Source organism: Dermacentor variabilis, chromosome 7 (assembly GCF_050947875.1).
Source record: "Dermacentor variabilis isolate Ectoservices chromosome 7, ASM5094787v1, whole genome shotgun sequence".
Taxonomy (NCBI): domain Eukaryota; kingdom Metazoa; phylum Arthropoda; class Arachnida; order Ixodida; family Ixodidae; genus Dermacentor; species Dermacentor variabilis.
Genome location: NC_134574.1, coordinates 175,253,140 through 175,271,737, shown reverse-complemented (window position 1 = coordinate 175,271,737; position 18,598 = coordinate 175,253,140). Strand labels below are relative to the sequence as shown.

The 18,598-nt window shown below is 48.1% G+C and overlaps 1 protein-coding gene across 1 annotated transcript in view; it reads right to left on the bottom strand.

Annotated features, from left to right (window-relative positions):
- Nucleotides 1-13,953: 13,953 nt before the first annotated feature.
- LOC142588522 (uncharacterized) overlaps nucleotides 13,954-18,598 on the bottom strand; it is a 64,918-nt gene continuing 60,273 nt past the window's right edge. The window contains exon 4 of the mRNA XM_075700353.1: nucleotides 13,954-16,678. Coding sequence (XP_075556468.1) covers nucleotides 16,516-16,678 — 163 coding nt within the window. The 3' untranslated portion in view covers nucleotides 13,954-16,515. The remainder of the gene's footprint in view (nucleotides 16,679-18,598) is intronic.

The following is an 18,598-nucleotide window of genomic DNA, read 5'->3' as shown; positions in this document are numbered from 1 at the left end:
ACCCTCGAACGTTTAAGAAAACTATTGTGGTTGTGTGACTTCATGTCACAAGTGCAGTGTCTGTGCCAGCTGCACAGAATTTTACAAAAAAAAAAAAAAAGAAAACGTGAATTTTGTAAGGATATTTCCCGATCAGTAACGTGGAAAGTTGGGCTAGTTGGTGAGTGATCATAGTACCTTGCTGGTGAAGCAGCGCACAAACACGGACACAGTGGAGACAAGTAGGAATAGACGACACTCGCTGCACTCGCAACTATCTTATTTCAGAACACATACTTCAAGTTTATATACCTGCGCACCCTCAGGCGTCAACGCAAATCATGGCAAGATTAGAGGCTTTATATATATATATATATATATATATATATATATATATATATATATATATATATATATATATATATATCGTTTGCCCGCTCATACTCGGGCGTCAAAGGCATTGCACTTATCTATCATGGTGTGCAATCCTATCGTAATTTGTTGCAACCCTACCAACGATTTTTATTACACATTTTCTTTTCTCTTCTTTTTAGTGTACTTCCAAAAACGCAACCTCACCATGGCTTAGATGGACAGATGGCTGACTGATACAACCCTCTCCCCTCTTGTGAATATGAAAGGCTTCGATTATTTCCCTGGTTAGTTGATCCTTATGGTGTGATAAAACTGTGGCATCATTGTAAAGCGGCCAGCACCCATGTTGTGAGCAGTGCCCCTTAATATGGGAATGAATGTTTCCCCCCAGTGACCTTTTGTGCTCTAAAAGTCTCGTGTTTACACAACGACCTGTTTGGCCGATGTATACTTTCCCACACGATATGGGCAAACAGTAGACTACAGAAGACCTGCACTCGACAAGTTTTTCTTTGTGCTTGACTGTGCACTTACGTCCATTTTCTTTTACTTTTGTTGACACTCTACGATCCAGTCCGGCACATATTTTTCCGAGTTTGTTAGGCGCTGAAAAAACTACTCGTAGACCGTATCTGCCACCTACGTTTTTTAAGTTATGCGCAATTTTGTGTGCATATGGTAGTGACACAATTTTTTTGCTGTCAATCTCTAGTCTGTTGCGCTCTTTCTGATAGCCATTGCGCACATAACGGATCAACTTATAAGCTGATGTACAGAGTACATGTTTTTCATACCCTGCATTCTTTAGTCTGATAACCTGTTGGCTGAATGTTTCTTTTATTTTTTCCGGGCAAGACTTAGTTAATGCAGCCCTCACGCACGAGAAAGCTATGCCACTTTTTACGATTTTAGAGTGTCCCGAGTTATAACTAAGCAAGGGTTTTTCTGATCGTGGATTGTATGACCAGCAAACGTGGTCCGGTGTGGAAGTTAACGCCAAATCTAAAAATTGTAGCTTGCCATTCTGCGGCAACTCAACAGTGAAAGCCAGTCCTTGGCTGTTGTCCTTGAACACTTTTAAGATTTCATTCATTCTTACGTCCAAAACACCATGTTCGATTATAACCAAAAAATCGTCCACAAAGCGGAACACTTTTACCGCTAAGTCTTTAAGGTTTGCAACTATCGCTTTGTCTATACTACCTAAAAAAATTGTGCTAAGTACCGGAGCTACTTTTGAGCCTATACATATACCGGACTTTTGTCTGTACATAACATCATTCCACATTACAAAGGTGGACTCAAGGTAAAATGTTAATAGTTCAAGAAATGTATTAACTGATACGCCACATTTGCTGACAAATTCCATCTCGTCGTTGTCTTCCGTTATACAGTGCCTAACACTCGATAATAAGGGACCATGCGGAATATTGTAATACAAATCCTGTACATCTATGCTGAAGAATTCACATCGTCCAGGGTTAGACGTGCTTAAGTACGTTACTAACGTTTCAGAGTTTGGTAAAACGAACGGATCGGTAACTATCAAGCCATTAAGGTGGTTTTGAAGGAATGAAGATACAACCAACTGCCACGAGTCCCTTTCTGATACTATGGCTCTGAACGGAACGTCAATCTTATGTGTTTTTGCCACGAAAAACAATTCGAGATGTAGGTTGCACGAGCGCTTAACTGCTGAAGCAAGTCGCTCAAAATTGTTGCTTGTCAGTAATGTGACTGCTTTATCCCTCACCTTTTTAGCTTTTACGTCGACACGTACGAAATTCTTTCTGACCGCTGTCATCGCCTTCTCTTGGAAGAGACCTTCAGGCACAACTACAAAACAACCTTCCTTATCAGACGTCAGAAACCGTAAATCGTTCTTCACGCCAAAGTTCACTAGATTCCTTACGTGTTGCTCTTTTCTGTCGACGGTCATTGTCCTGGATAGCACATCCATACACTCTGTAATGAAACGTGGACGTTCTTCTTCGGCCACACGACGCGCCATGGTCTTGGTCAGTGCTACTTTTTCTGGTGGAGTGAAAGCCGGCTCGAAGGAGAACTTCGGACCGAGTCCAAGAATCCTTTTGTAGTTCTCGGGAACGGTGGCGTCTCCCAAGGTGACCACCCTGCGCTCAGGTGGTCTGTGCTTCTTCGGTCTAGGTAGGTGTGGTCTCGTGGTCGCCCACAACCACTCCGCCAGACTGTCGAACGTCCTACACCATTCCCTGAAGCGTCTGTTGTGCTCTCGACCGTGAAGCAAGGCGCACGTTACTCTCAGGGAATCCTTGAAATGTCTTGCTTGTCTCCATAATTCGGCTTTCACAATCCTACAAATGCGTTTTGAGTGTGTTGAGGATGGCTGAAGGAAACCGCACATGGTTTCGAGTTCCTGGGGGCATACGTTGTACCTTACATGCCAAGATGCCACTCTTGCCTTGCAAACGCATATCGCCATAACTGTAGCCAGGGCGCTAGGGTCATATTGCTTGAAGTTGTTCGAACATATAAAAGGGCCCGTTGTAATGGAAATGAAGTTCAGTAACGTGGAAAGTTGGGCTAGTTGGTGAGTGATCATAGTACCTTGCTGGTGAAGCAGCGCACAAACACGGACACAGTGGAGACAAGTAGGAATAGACGACACTCGCTGCACTCGCAACTATTTTATTTCAGAACACATACTTCAAGTTTATATACCTGCGCACCCTCAGGCGTCAACGCAAATCATGGCAAGATTAGAGGCTTTTTTATATATATATATATATATATATCGTTTGCCCGCTCATACTCGGGCGTCAAAGGCATTGCACTTATCTATCATGGTGTGCAATCCTATCGTAATTTGTTGCAACCCTACCAACGATTTTTATTACACATTTTCTTTTCTCTTCTTTTTAGTGTACTTCCAAAAACGCAACCTCACCATGGCTTAGATGGACAGATGGCTGACTGATACAACCCTCTCCCCTCTTGTGAATATGAAAGGCTTCGATTATTTCCCTGGTTAGTTGATCCTTATGGTGTGATAAAACTGTGGCATCATTGTAAAGCAGCCAGCACCCATGTTGTGGAATTTGTCAGCAAATGTGGCGTATCAGTTAATACATTTCTTGAACTATTAACATTTTACCTTGAGTCCACCTTTGTAATGTGGAATGATGTTATGTACAGACAAAAGTCCGGTATATGTATAGGCTCAAAAGTAGCTCCGGTACTTAGCACAATTTTTTTAGGTAGTATAGACAAAGCGATAGTTGCAAACCTTAAAGACTTAGCGGTAAAAGTGTTCCGCTTTGTGGACGATTTTTTGGTTATAATCGAACATGGTGTTTTGGACGTAAGAACGAATGAAATCTTAAAAGTGTTCAAGGACAACAGCCAAGGACTGGCTTTCACTGTTGAGTTGCCGCAGAATGGCAAGCTACAATTTTTAGATTTGGCGTTAACTTCCATACCGGACCACGTTTGCTGGTCATACAATCCACGATCAGAAAAACCCTTGCTTAGTTATAACTCGGGACACTCTAAAATCGTAAAAAGTGGCATAGCTTTCTCGTGCGTGAGGGCTGCATTAACTAAGTCTTGCCCGGAAAAAATAAAAGAAACATTCAGCCAACAGGTTATCAGACTAAAGAATGCAGGGTATGAAAAACATGTACTCTGTACATCAGCGTATAAGTTGATCCGTTATGTGCGCAATGGCTATCAGAAAGAGCGCAACAGACTAGAGATTGACAGCAAAAAAATTGTGTCACTACCATATGCACACAAAATTGCGCATAACTTAAAAAACGTAGGTGGCAGATACGGTCTACGAGTAGTTTTTTCAGCGCCTAACAAACTCGGAAAAATATGTGCCGGACTGGATCGTAGAGTGTCAACAAAAGTAAAAGAAAATGGACGTAAGTGCACAGTCAAGCACAAAGAAAAACTTGTCGAGTGCAGGTCTTCTGTAGTCTACTGTTTGCCCATATCGTGTGGGAAAGTATACATCGGCCAAACAGGTCGTTGTGTAAACACGAGACTTTTAGAGCACAAAAGGTCACTGGGGGGAAACATTCATTCCCATATTAAGGGGCACTGCTCACAACATGGGTGCTGGCCGCTTTACAATGATGCCACAGTTTTATCACACCATAAGGATCAACTAACCAGGGAAATAATCGAAGCCTTTCATATTCACAAGAGGGGAGAGGGTTGTATCAGTCAGCCATCTGTCCATCTAAGCCATGGTGAGGTTGCGTTTTTGGAAGTACACTAAAAAGAAGAGAAAAGAAAATGTGTAATAAAAATCGTTGGTAGGGTTGCAACAAATTACGATAGGATTGCACACCATGATAGATAAGTGCAATGCCTTTGACGCCCGAGTATGAGCGGGCAAACGATATATATATATATATATATATATATATATATATATATATATATATATATATATATATATATATATATATATATATATATATATATATAAAGCCTCTAATCTTGCCATGATTTGCGTTGACGCCTGAGGGTGCGCAAGTATATAAACTTGAAGTATGTGTTCTGAAATAAAATAGTTGCGAGTGCAGCGAGTGTCGTCTATTCCTACTTGTCTCCACTGTGTCCGTGTTTGTGCGCTGCTTCACCAGCTAGGTACTATGATATTTCCCGATATTCTATGAAGTTATGTGTATGTGATTACTAGGAATTCGGTAACGTGAAAAATATGGCAGATAAGTAATAACCATATCCTTAATAATCCCTCAATTAGTACTTATAGAGGAATCACTTCAATTCCAAAACTGAGGACTCAAAATCATATTATTAACTCAACAAAAGCTTCTTAAACAAAATAGTTTTGGGTGCCACAACCTACAGTACTTTGGCACTGCGGGCGGCGCCCAGTATGGCAGTAGCGAAAGAAATATGAAATTTGTGGACCAGTGAGGTTGATCCCTCATTCCCTCTCCATTGCGAGTGCAGACCAACAGGTTTCGGTGGCACGGACTTCTTCGCGGTCTTTCTTTTTTTTTTTTTATGGTGACGCCAAGAATCGACGCGAAGCGTGCTCTATTCTGTTCCCAATCTTTGGTGGTACCGCAGCTGGGATAATCACGTTTGTCCGCATAGGATAGGGACAACTTTAATAAAGTGCCGGCAAACGACGGTTTAACGCGTCGTGACGCTGGCCAAGCGTCGACCCGGGGCTATACTCTACTCTGCACTACCCCAGTTGGGCCGGTTTGTAGTGGATCATGAGGCTTGTGCTTTTCGAGCGCACCCCGGGCCTGCTGGACGGCCCATAGTTGTGTGTCCTTGTCTGCAGACTGCGTATAGCAGCAACTAAAAACAAGACTTTATTGATCAGAATGAAGAGAACTCGCAATCGTCATAACATTGGCGCCCGCGCAGCAGGGAGGCAGGTGGCGCTTTCCGTTTTTCCAATATGGTCGGGAGATCAGCGTCACTCAGACACAATTTAATTTTCGTTTTCGTTCAGGGCTGCCCACAGCCAAAATACTGCAGGCCATAGTACCTACGACATGAATGTCGGCCTTCAATTTTGTAAATGAAATGTAGCCGCTAAAATTGCTAGTTAAAACATGGTTAAAACTTTGTAAATTTTTTTTACTTGTGACGTGACCCGTATTTTCTACGATGCCGCATTTGTATTGGTTTCCAAGCCTCACAGTTTGACAGAAGATGTGCACATACGCTTATCACAAGTTATCAGTGCTGCACCCTGTATTATTTGGCGCAGAAAAAACAGCGTGTACATTGTAAAATAATTTACACCCTAAAAAGTGAAAAATGGTGTAAATGTGTCTATAACTCGCACCCTTAGGGTGTTATCTATATAACGGACACCCTAAGAGTGTGCATTATATAGACACATTTACACCCTTTTTCACTTTTTAGGGTGTAAATTATTTTAGAGTGTACTGGCCTCGAGCTGCACCACTGGAAAAGCTGGCGCCCCCGTCGGCTGGACGTGCTATCAGGGATCACGGGGACATAGCGGCCGCGTCGGCTGCTTCTGGAGCGACGAAGCGAGCGGAAAACGAGAGTTTAAGTTCCCTCGTACGCTGCGGTCCTCATTTAGTGGCGAGATTTTCCCGCTACGAGTGTCTCCTTTACAACGATTGAAAGCACTAGAATAGGTAGTGGCTGCCTTTGAAGGCGCGCAGCATGGTAGGCTACTGCTCGGTGCCGCAGTGCCGGACGTACGCAACGGAGCCCGGTGTCAGCCTTATTCACAAGTAGCCGCAGGACAAGAAGCTGCGTGAAGCTTGGCTCGTGAAACATAAAACCGGCAAACAGTCATCGGCTACAGCTCGGCTATGCAGCAAGCACAGACGTGAGGAAAATTTCTGCTACGGCGCCGGGTCTGCGATGTTCTGAAAACGCGCACTGAGACGCTCGCCCGAGTCCGCTGCGCCACTAATGTCATGACGGTTTGGTCTATGAACTTGTCGATGCCATAGATACTTGCAAGTTCACTGGAGGGGAAAGAGAGCGGTAAGAAGCACATTAAAAAAGAAGCATGGGATATGATCATGTTTGTGTTAGGAATTAATGCAGTGGATTACAAAAAAAGAAGCAGCGGGAAATCGCAAGCTGAGAACACTGCTAAACATATAGTGCGACGCAACTCGAGAAATAATATTGAAACATCCAATAATTTAGAAAACAAAAAAAGATTGAATCGTCGCGACGGCACATCACAGTCCCCGTAGGCGTAGAAGCCTCTACAAAGAAATTATTTTTAAACTGCTCTGATAGCGCCCGCGCGACAATGGTTGCTTGTATATTGTCAAATGCTCGTATTCTGCAGCCTAAAGCTCATGGCAAGGTGCGAAAACGCGCACATGGCGAAAGCGAAACAGTACGCGGACAAGCATGCAGACGCGCAGTCAGTCGCTGCGAAGCTGTGCGATCGCTTGCATTGAGGCTTCATTCTATTACGCTCCATTTAGTCATACAAACACTATAAGAACATATTTCACATAGTTTGCTCTCAGCGTTTGCCTATCTTTCACGCAAGAAGCCGGTTCGGCAGACTCCACCGCGGCGACCGTGCACAGAGGCGTTCACTGTACGCATTCGGTAAAGAGATAGCGTCTCTAAACGATTCTGTGCTTTCAGTTTGCCCAAGATTATGATTTAGACAGTAAAAACTTCCCGCGTTTCGAAAGTACTTACAGAAATGTCCGGGAGAGCTCCCGCGTGGTGTTTTCAGTGAGCGCTGACAGCAACACCTAGGAGGAGCGCGCCGCGTGATCCCTCATACTACGCCAGCGAGGCGCTTCCGATAGATGGCGACTTCGTAACTCCTCGCCGCCAATGGGGAACCAGCGCTGGAGTCCTCACGACGCCTGCAGCGCCGCCCTGGCGGTCAGAACGTGCACAATGCAGCCGCTACCGCGGACGATAATTGCTACTGGTAGTGGCGTTGCGTGCCCTGAAAGTCGAAGGAAAACAAAAGGACGCCGACGATTCTGTTGCGTATACAAGTGCCACAACTACGTCGCGATGAGGGAGGATGTATCCTTCTGCGTCTAGCTTTCCATCTAAACCCTACGAACAAGAATAGAGGCGGCGCGTTGAATCCAAGCGGTCAGGCGAGCGGAGTAAGTTCCCGTCTTGTCGCCCGGTCAAGCGGTGTCGGGCTGGTTTCTAAATCGAATTTCGCGCGTGTGCTTGGTTTATTCGATAGTTAAGACGGTAAGCCGTGGCAGACAGTACCAAAAAGCATAATCTGCAGTCGGCATTTCGTCGGAAACAAAATGAGCAATAGCATGCACCATCCGGCATATGTACCACCATTTTTCCTTCGTAATACCACCGCCAAGCCCCTTCCAACGTCACAGCGCCAAGCGAAAGATACGAAAGGTAAATATTATCCATTCATTGCCAAGAATTATGTGGGAGGGAAGCTGCCTTGTAATACGAGTTGTGTGCGCGTACTGCCGGCGCACGCGCGACTAAGCTGCCTATGTGTTTTTAAAAATGCGCATGCGGATGAGGACTCGGCGCTGAGATGCATCCGCTAAATTTATGTAATTAATGCTAAATGTAGCCAGCGTTTTTACGGATCCAGCAGCGGAGCACTCAAACCTTTGCTTGCGCGAGTCAGCTGATGCGATAAAGCTTTCTTCTCCATTGACTGCTGTGGCGAAGTAACATTAGAATTTTTTATGCCTAGCCAGAGAAATACGGAATGTCTTCAGGCCAACTAATACTTCCGAAACCATAGCGCAGCACGACCGGAGCCGTAGCTGCTAGATTTGCGAGGCAGCTAGGCGCAACCGTTAAAGAAACACACGTGGTCGCCGCGACACACAGTGAAAAATATATAAAGCTTAAAAAGCTTCTTTCGTCATTTCTTTACTTGATGGCGCTAGCTTCTTTACGAAAACTGTCCACTTGAAGCGGCGCGAAAACGGAAACATACGAACTAATACGGCCACGCACGTGTGTCTCGTCTGGTCGGGAGGCTGGAATATGCCGCGTCTCGTCGCCAGGGCGGCGCGCAACGCACTCTTTTCGACGCGCCGCCTATCCAGCGCTGGTTCCCCCATACCTGCTGCATTCGCGATCTCTGGGAAAAAAAGCGAAGAAGAGGGGGACCCGGGGGACGTGCGCGGTATCCAAGGCGGCTGTACTGGTGCTGAAACCCGGAAATTGTCGATATCCTCGCCTTCCTCCACTACACCCGGGAGGGGGGGGGGGGTGAAAGAAGACCTATGGGCCCCGGGTGCGAGATGACCTAGCTACGCCACTGGCGCGGACACGCATGGGGGGCAGACGCGCCGTCGATCACCCCGAACCCGTGCGATCGCTGCATTGAGGCTTCATTCTGCCTCTCCTAGTTCACGGGTTTTCTGGTCCTGGCTTTTATACAAAATTGAGCACCTGCCCGATTCTGGTTTACAACCGCATTTGTTGCCATGCGAAGCCGCGGGTAAAGTAGAATTCATTAATGATGCGAAATGTTCCCTTAATCTCTTGTTAACGCATTAACCAGTTTGTCCGACGTCAACTTTCTTGCACAATAGGGGCAATTGGTAGACGAACCCTACCGCACTGCAACCAAAGTGCTTGACGGGACGGATCGGGCAAAGCCCTCTGTTGTCAATTAAGGAACGAGTGTTTTCAAACCTACGGCTTGAGGAAAACAGCACGTTAACTGCACACATCGCGCCAACGTTCTAAAGTCAAACTTCTCAGGCGGCACTTCGACCTCAGGACATCCGAGCTTTACAGCCCGTACGTTTAAGCCCGTGCTCTCGGAATGCTACTGCATTGATAAGTGGGTTGACTGCCGATTGACAGTGCGTCACGTCACGCCTGCTTTTATTTTTTCCTAGGATGCTGCGCAGTTGCTTGATTTTGGTTTATTCTGCTGTCTTTGCTTTTTTTCCTTTTGTGTGTGCGTATATATATTGTGCGTAGACTCCAACAAAGATTCAGTTGTGAGACAGCGCTCGTGTTGTGCACTTCCTTTCTTTGTCCCTTGTGTTTGCTACAAGTATCGCAACCATGAATCCAACATTTCAACTAGCCCAATTAGCAGTCTTGATTCATGTTGATATTTGCCTGTGTGCGCGTGACATCATGGTTGTCAGGTGTATCTACCGGGTGCCTCGATGCCCTCCGCGCAAGGAGTGGGGGCACACGCACAATCATAAGGGGCTGTTTGGATCTGACTGCTGGTACGATCTGTTGGGAACTCGGCGCTGACGCCCGTGGTTGTACCTGGGTCGCAAGCCCCAAGGGTAGCGTTGGCCTGGCGGCCTGGGGTACAACTGGAAGCATCCGAAGGTCCCGGCAAAGCATGAGTCGACTGGTAACAACGAAACAACTTGTTTATTTTAACATCGCAAAGAGTTGGCGGTCAGGTTGACCGACGTAGAGAGACGGGAGAGCACTTCACTCAACAGAAGAAATCGGAGCCCTCCTTTTGGCGTCCGGGGGCAGCTGTTTTTATACTCTCGCAGTTGAGGGCAAGAAGGAACCCCTCAAAAGACGAGCACGTGAATGTACAATGGGCTAATGGTGACGCACACTGTCGTGGCGCTGCGCACGATCTCGTAGCACCCTGTCGTGGCGCTGCGCACGATCTCGTAGCACCCTGTCGTGGCGCTGCGCACGATCTCGTAGCACTCTGTCGTGGCGCTGCGCACGATCTCGTAGCACTCTGTCGTGGCGCTGCGCACGATCTCGTAGCACCCGGTCGTGGCGCTGCCGGTCGGACACAATGACTGTAATGAGAGGCTGGTCCCTGCTTTGGCATCGCCTGTTTCGGGCACAATGACTGGAACGAGATCCCTGCTTTGGCATCGCCTGTTTCGAGCCCAATAACTGGAATGAGATCCCTAGGCGGTCGCATCGCCGCAGACGCGCCTGGAAACACCTGGCGAAGAGTGTTGCGGCGACGACGATCGGGCCAAAATGTCTGCCGCCCGCCGCAGTCGCGCCGGCAAAACCACGTGTCGCAGGCGAAACGCAACAGGGCAAAGTAAGCGATTTGGCTCTCTCTCTTTCGCACGCATACACGCACGCACACTTTTGAAAGCGGGCACTGCACACTGGCAAACCCAACAAGAGTTGATGCCAAGTTTTCTCTCAGAATTGCGCACACATAAGTGCGCTCTTTTTATTGCGATGGCAATTATGAGGACACTCCAGACGCGTTTTGCCGTCGTCGTCGTCGTGGTGTTCCGTATAAAGCCCAAAGGCAATGGCACCATCGCCGCGCGCCGCATGCAGTAGGTAAGAGTGAAGCGCGCCTACGACGTTTCTGCGCAGGCGCGAGTATGAGCGGGTGCGAGAGAGAAAATCTGGGGGCCTTTGCTCCTTGAATATGCGACTCTGCCTAGACACTAGAGTTTTAGTTTAGGGGACGCAAGCGGCTTGCGTCCGAAAGAACGAGGGGCGACGGTACTGCGCATGCGCAGACCCTGACGTCGAGGAGTGCGCATGCGCAGTACCATGGCCCCTAGTTCTTGCGTACGCAAGCCGCTTGCATCCCCTAAACTTAAACTCTCTACTAAGGAGGAGGTTTCTTAGCGCGTGTTGTATGCGTTTGTCCTATAGGCATGCCAACATTGCGGAGTGCGGTCGAGTGCTTGCGCTCCGCCGCTGGCTGCCCGCGCGATCGGGCAGTGCACGGACGCCCCATTTGGTGATCGCTAGCTGTGTCTGAAGGGGCAAGGTTCTGGCTGGTGTTGTATAAGTCGTGGGTCGTTTTTTTCGTCGCGACGATAGATTGCATTTTTACAAGCACTGCTCCAGGAGGGCACATGTAACCGGCAAACGGAGGCCTCAGGAGAGCACCTGAGGTTATAATAAAGCAGGCGGCGCAGGATCTCCAGGGCACCCAAGAGGTAGCGGGGAGATCAAAGCTGGAAGCAGGGCGACCCGTGGGTTGGGGCCGCGGAGGCCCAAGCTTGCCAGGAGGTGTTCGCATAAAAAATTAGCTGTCCGCGATAGCGGACAGCCGATCTTGTACACCCCTGGCACGCGCAGGCCTCGGCGAGCCCACGCCCACGGACCAGGCAGGGTCCTAGCTTTGGTGTCCCCGTTGGCGACTTAGGGTCTCGGAGGCGCCGCCAATAATGCAAAATAATGACACGTTGTTACAATCAGTAAAAAAAAACACGATAGAGTAAATATAATTGCGTCGAGCCGCCAACTTGCGATGCTAATGAAGTTCAGCACTACCGCGCCCCGCGACTTCTTCCGGCACGCCTATGGACAAGCGCATACAACACGCGCTAAGAAACTCCTCCGTAGTGCCTAGGCAGAGTCGTATATTCAATGAGCAAAAGTCCCCAGATTTCCTCTCGCACTCGCTCTTACTCGTGCATGCGCGCAAACGACCGTTGTCTCAGCACTACCGCGCCCCGCGACAAACGCATACAACACGCGTTAAGAAACTCCTCCTTAGTGCCTAGGCAGTCACATTCATGGAGCAAAAGTTCCCACAGTTCCTCTCTCGCACCCGCTCTTACTCGCGCATGCGCGCAAACGTCCGGAGTCTGTGCAAGTGCCACGCCCCGCTGTACCTACTAGTAACTGTAAATACGCCACCCGGGCTGCGTTCCTCGCTCGCGTACGCGAGACTGAACCACGTTCGCCGGCTCACCCTCGCACATACAGCCAACGCCGGCGCGTTCGTAGAGCCGATATGCGCGGGCGTCTGTTAGCGAGCGTTCTCGCGGGCCTCCGAGACGGTTACAGATGCCATGGTAATCTCAGAGGCCACAACACGTGATCTAAGTTGCAGGCGTTTGCCATGAGAGGCGCTCGTTGCCTTTTTGCGGAGACGAGAAAAGGGAGGGCATGGAACCGAGTTTACCGGACCACGCGGCCGTGACCTGGACAACGCGACAGGCGACAGACAACGCGACAGGCGTGTATAGTAAAGGAGGCATTGATGCAGCATACGGCGAGCGGCGACCGTTTTATCGCCCTTTGATTTTATAGAGAACTTAATGGTAGCGGCAGAAATGTGCCTGGAGTGTTCATATAAGTGCTATCGCAATAAAAAGCTTTTTCTTCCTTTCGCGGTGCACTGTTGGTTTAAGGTTGGCGTCTGAGAGCAACAAGGAGAGTCGGCAAATCGGGTGCGTTGAGCACGCGTGCACAAGCTCTCGCTGGGGAGTACCTCTCGGCTGGTCTTTATGGGCTGTGATAGATACGGGACCGTTTACTGAGCCTACTTCGAGTTCACCAGACCACATCGAATCGCACTACAGCTAATTAAGGAGCGCAGTAGCACGGATACCACATTCCTGAGGCGCGGCACGTGCAAGCAAGTTGGCGGCCCCCACTTCGTGAGCCGCAGGTGGAGCTATTCACTGCTTGACTCTTCCCGAAAGTGAAGCGAGAGCCTGGCACTGTTGCAGGTAAAGTGGGTCCCGAAGCAAGACGGCTGTAATGCACCGTGAAAACCAAGCAGCGACCCTCTCCGTCGGGTGTGACACCATCGCACGGGCGCCTACCATTGGTCGAAAATGACGACACCCGAGCGGGCTCGCCGATTGGCCGAAAATGGCGTCACCTGAGCGGGCTCGCCGATTGGCCGAAAATGGCGTCACCTGAGCGGGCTCTCCCATTGGCCGAACGTGACGTGTCTTCGAGACACCGAAGGGCTTAAAAGACGCAGACCGGGAGCAGCAGAGAGCATTACGAGAGCATTCCCTGATTCATCTCTTTCGAGCTTCTTGCCACGGGCCGCAGCGTCCGAGTTGCTGCCGGCCCGTAATGACTTTTACGACTGTTAATTGACTCTCACTGTAAATAATGTAAATAAACCTTCCAAGTTTTTCATCCCGAAGTCCTCAACTCCTACAGCTGTCACCCTGGCCTATGAAGTCATACGCGGGACGTAAGAGAACGCCTCTCAACAGCAGGGATGCAGCGGAATAACCTTTGGCTGGCCATTTTCCGCAGAAAGTTTTCTTACAGCGTGCCCCCCCCCCAAAAAAAAAGAAAGGTGCTGCAATGTACGCTGCCCGGTGGGCGCGCACGCAGCAGCCGACCTGAGCCGATGACAAATCAATCGTAGTGGGACTGGGAATGAACACAGGACACGTGGCTCGCTTGTGCGTGCTTTATTCTTCCCCCAGAAGCCGCCCATCCATGCATTGGTCGTTTAATAAATTACGATGAGGTCCCAGATGATGAACACGATGTGTACGAGAGCACTGTTAGTCACTGCTTCGCTGCCAAGCGTCCGCATTCGATGACGCGGTCGAAGAAACACGTGCCGAGAGATGATGTGACACAGAAAAGGCACCGTTGAATGGTCGAGATTGACGGATGAATGAGAAATGAGAGTCAAGAGACGGCGACATCGTAACGCTGAGTCAGCTTACACCTCGAGAGGCAAATGGTTCTACGTCGTCGAATGGCCGCCTCGGGTGCGAGACAGCGTCACTGCGGTCACGTGCCAATCGCTTGATTGCGCGTCATCAGTGACGTGCCCCGCTGGGTATCGGCATCCTTGCGAAGGAGCCATGGGGGCGATGCAAGGCCAGCACCTCCGAGAGGCCGCGATACTGGGAGTCGTGATGTCGCGTTAATGCAAGTGTAAAAATGACTCCTATTCCTGGTGGCTTGAAAAATTTTTTAAAAACGCGATCATTAATGCTGCACTAATGGCAAACATTAAATGGATCCGAGATGTACGCGTAGCAATCAGGGGCGCTATAACGTAAAGCCACTCCAAACTTTTCTATTCTAATTCTGCAATCAGCCCTCCACGATTGGTTAAAAAAAACTATTCGGGGCACCACCCCCTTCGGCTGTCTGTCACGCAACGTCACGAAAACCGCGATATCTCCCCATCTGATATGACGTGTACACACTGATTATGCATGAATAGATCCAACAAAAGAAAAATAATTATTTCTGATTAGATGCTTTTTCGCCATTAGCCCTCTGCTATTGGTGAAAAGATTTTGGGCTGCGCCCACTTCGCCTGTCTGTCACGCAACAAAACCGCGAAAACTCACCGCGTCAAGATGACGTGTAGGCGTCCAAGATGCATTATTATGCCGAATAAAACGGAATTTTTCTCTGAAAGCCGGAGATTGCCCCCTTCCGAAAGGAATAGAAGATGGCTGCCCATCAATCGCTCAGGCACTAGCACCTACTGGAGAGCATGGATTTATTTGCCTATAATAAACGTGGCAGTATATCGTGCGGCACGTATGCGACATGCCAACTCTGCAGAGGATCTGTTTTATTCTCAAACTTTCGTTGCACGCCGTCGCGATTTTTGAGCGGCCACCGCAAGCTAAGGGAGAAGCGGACCAATCGCAGACGCCGGCACCACCCTCCTCATGCGATTATCGATTTTCACTGCGTTGGCTCGGCCCCATCCAATCTCTCCACTTGAGCGTGCTCCTCCCCTCTTGTCAGCCAGTTAAGAAAAATCGCTCAATGTAGGCAATGTTATTCGTTTTGAAAGCAAACAAAAGGGACCTCCTCTAAACGAGGAGAGCGTTTAATGGGGCCGTTCAGGCAACGCGGCGGGTTTCCGTCCTATGCTTGCGTCGGCGGTCACCTTGACGTCAAGAGATTGGAATAGCTTTGCGCTACGGGGCCGCAGGATCACTCGTGTGGTCACCCTGAGCGCAGCGTTGGAGGTAATGTTCTGCCGGGTGCCTGCTGCGCCCCTTCGCAGTATTCCAAGGAAAAAAAATGGGGGCAATTACCTAATTTCTCTTACGGTTTAAAAGCAGCATAACTATCTTTCGGGGCCGATTCTATTGTAGGTTTAATGTGTTTGCTTTACTTGGTCAAAGCGACGCTTTGGAGGCGGCAATAATCCGTCACTGCCGTTTGACATTTTAATCTTTGTCTTTATGCGTCACGAATAAACATGTAAAAATATATGCAAGGGACGCTCGTTTGTTAAGCGCGCCATTCCCATTGTGCAAAGTGAATTACTCGTCCGATGGATAGCGGGAGCCCATCCTGTTTTTTAAAGTTTTGCAAGCAGCGCACGTCCTGCAAAGCTTTGTAGCTGCCAACGTTTTTGTCCGTAGACGGAAGCCATTCTGCTGAAACCCAATACTGCCAGAGCCAATAGGTTACACGGACCGTGCGCGTAAGCGCTGAGCTCCGATGACGTTTGGTTTTCTCAACTTGGTCATACTACGAACAAGAGTCTGGAATTGGCAAAACATATGCAAACAATATGAGCATAGTCACCCGTCTGTAACTACCTAAACTGAAAAAGCCCTTTTGGGAGTCCCCTCGTGCGTCCTCCGGATGTTAATCCGATTTCGCAACTCCCGAAACTACCGCTTCTCTTAAAGCACCTGCATGCAGTGAAAGGCACGGCGCCCACTTAAGACGCACCGCGCCCTTTCCTTGGTGCGGCTACTGCGCAGCCTTCTGCGCAGCTCGGACATCCGACTCCAAGGGCCCCGTAAACGCTTCACGGCCTGCGAGGACTGAAATTGGCGGCAGCTGCGTGACAGTGCTCTCATTGCATCACTCGCGATGACAGTGCAGTCCCGAGGCAGTCCCGTTACACGATCGCCAAGCAGACGATGATTGACGTTCTGTATGCGCGACACCCGTCGACGGTGATCAAGTGGTCGGCCCATCAGCGTGACGTCACGGCTCCCAGAATTCCAGGCCTGGTCGTCACCGCTACCGCAGGAAGTAGCCCACGATGGTCTGGACGATCTCGAGCGGAGAGACGATGCAGCCGTCGTACTGGCGCGAGCAGTCGGCGTCCTCCTGGCGCCCGTAGCGAGCGGCCAGCTGGTACTTGGAGACCACCGCGGTGGGCTCCTCCGGCGCGGAGTACGGCCTGCGTGGTGGTGGTGAGGCCAGACCGAGTGAACTCGGACAGTACAACCAGAGACGCTGCGGATGTATGCAACTTGGCAGAAACAAGAGAGATGAGCTTGACTGTTTTTTTTTCCCTCTCGCAAATTAGAAGGGCGCTTTAACGTTGTCATGTTTTCAGAAACATAGTTTGTTTGGGAAGATGTGCATAGCTTTCCTTGTTACAAGTCTTTTTTGCATGAAATGCCATGGTAAACGTGACGGTGGAGTGTCGATATTAGTTTCAAATTTAATGAACGCTGAGCTCCTCTCTGAATTTTGTTGCGCCGATCCTCGCTATGTAACTGTAGTTGTTAAATGCAGTATTTTAATTTTCTCTGTTTGTTACCAACCGCTATCAAGAAATTATTTGCAGTTCTTGCCATACTTAAATTCACTCTTAGAGTTTGTTAACGTGAACAGATTCGAGGTGATTTTAATATACGTATAATTTCTGAGAGTAACGTGAATCAGAATTAGAATCTGTGTTAAATATTATCTCTGTCAAAACGTTATCACGTTGCCTACGCGAGTTACTTAGACGTGTAAGAATGTGTTGGACTTGTTAATGACTAATTATGGCATCATTTCTGTAAAATTTAGGATCATAATGTACGCAATTAGTGATCGTTCAATTATCTGTGATCATATTCATTGCCAATGACGTTGCCACAGAAAAACAACCGCGTCAAACGTTTTCTTGTCAGCTCATAATACTAGAACATTGTCTGCATTTCGAGATTGTCCCGCTGGTGTTTCTTGGGATGACGTGTATAATAATAATAATAATAATAATAATAATAATAATAATAATAATAATAATAATAATAATAACGTAGATGCGGCTGATGACAGGTTCTTGCAAACACGTATGCAAATGTACGATGCATGTTCTCTGGCTAAAACGTTCAAGCCCACAAAGAAATGTCGCAAGCCGTGGGTAAATAACCACTGGCTTAATCTTATAAATAAAAGAAGCAAGGGTTGCTAAAGAACAGTACCTTCAACTGATTGGAGGACACTCGCCTCGACACCCAATGCCACGCTATGAGAAACGTCATCACTTTTGAAGGATGGCTTTGAATGAATTAGACGGTCGGGCAATGTCGGCATATATACTCGTCGATAGGCGCACCAAGTAGTCGGTCGACATTGCTAAGGGGTTTTTACAAAACAGAAAGTTGTCCTTGCATTATTGTTGTTAATTAACAGCACAGCTATGGATGCATCCGGCATTGAATTAGCGCCGGCAAAATTCGTTACTGGCAAAATTGTACCTCGCCTGGAATACGTTGTCAATCTGTGTTTTTCCGGATGGAATGCAGACGGACAAGTTCACAGCATACAAAAAAGGCCAATAAGAATGATCTTTCGAATTACCGCCCTGCATCAGTGCTACCTGATTTTCTTTTCAAAATGCTTGAAAAGTGATTATGTTCATTTACTGACCGGTTTAATATCATAAGTTCTTCCCAATTTGGTTTTCGTAAAGATAACTTGAAATGAATTAGCCCTGCAGGCTGACCCAAAAATAACTTAATTACAAAAATTTGAGGAGAGAACAAATGTTGCTCGAAATGTTTTTGTTCGAACTTTCTTACGCCACATTTCCAAGGCATATTATCATTAGACCGCATTATTCGTAACGCGAAGAAACACGATCGCTGCGGTATTCGAGGCTCCTTGCCTGCAACACGGGTGCGTAGATTAGCCGGCAATCATTCCGAGGTCAAACCTGTAAAAACTGGCGTCCCGCAGGGGAGCATATTATTGGGTCCGTATCTTCTCACATTAATGAAAAAGTCAATATCGATGCAAGCGCAAAGTACGTAATTTACGCACATGACAGCAGCCTGTTTCTTCGCGGTGACTCGGGGTCAGAGATACACACGTGGGCGATAAA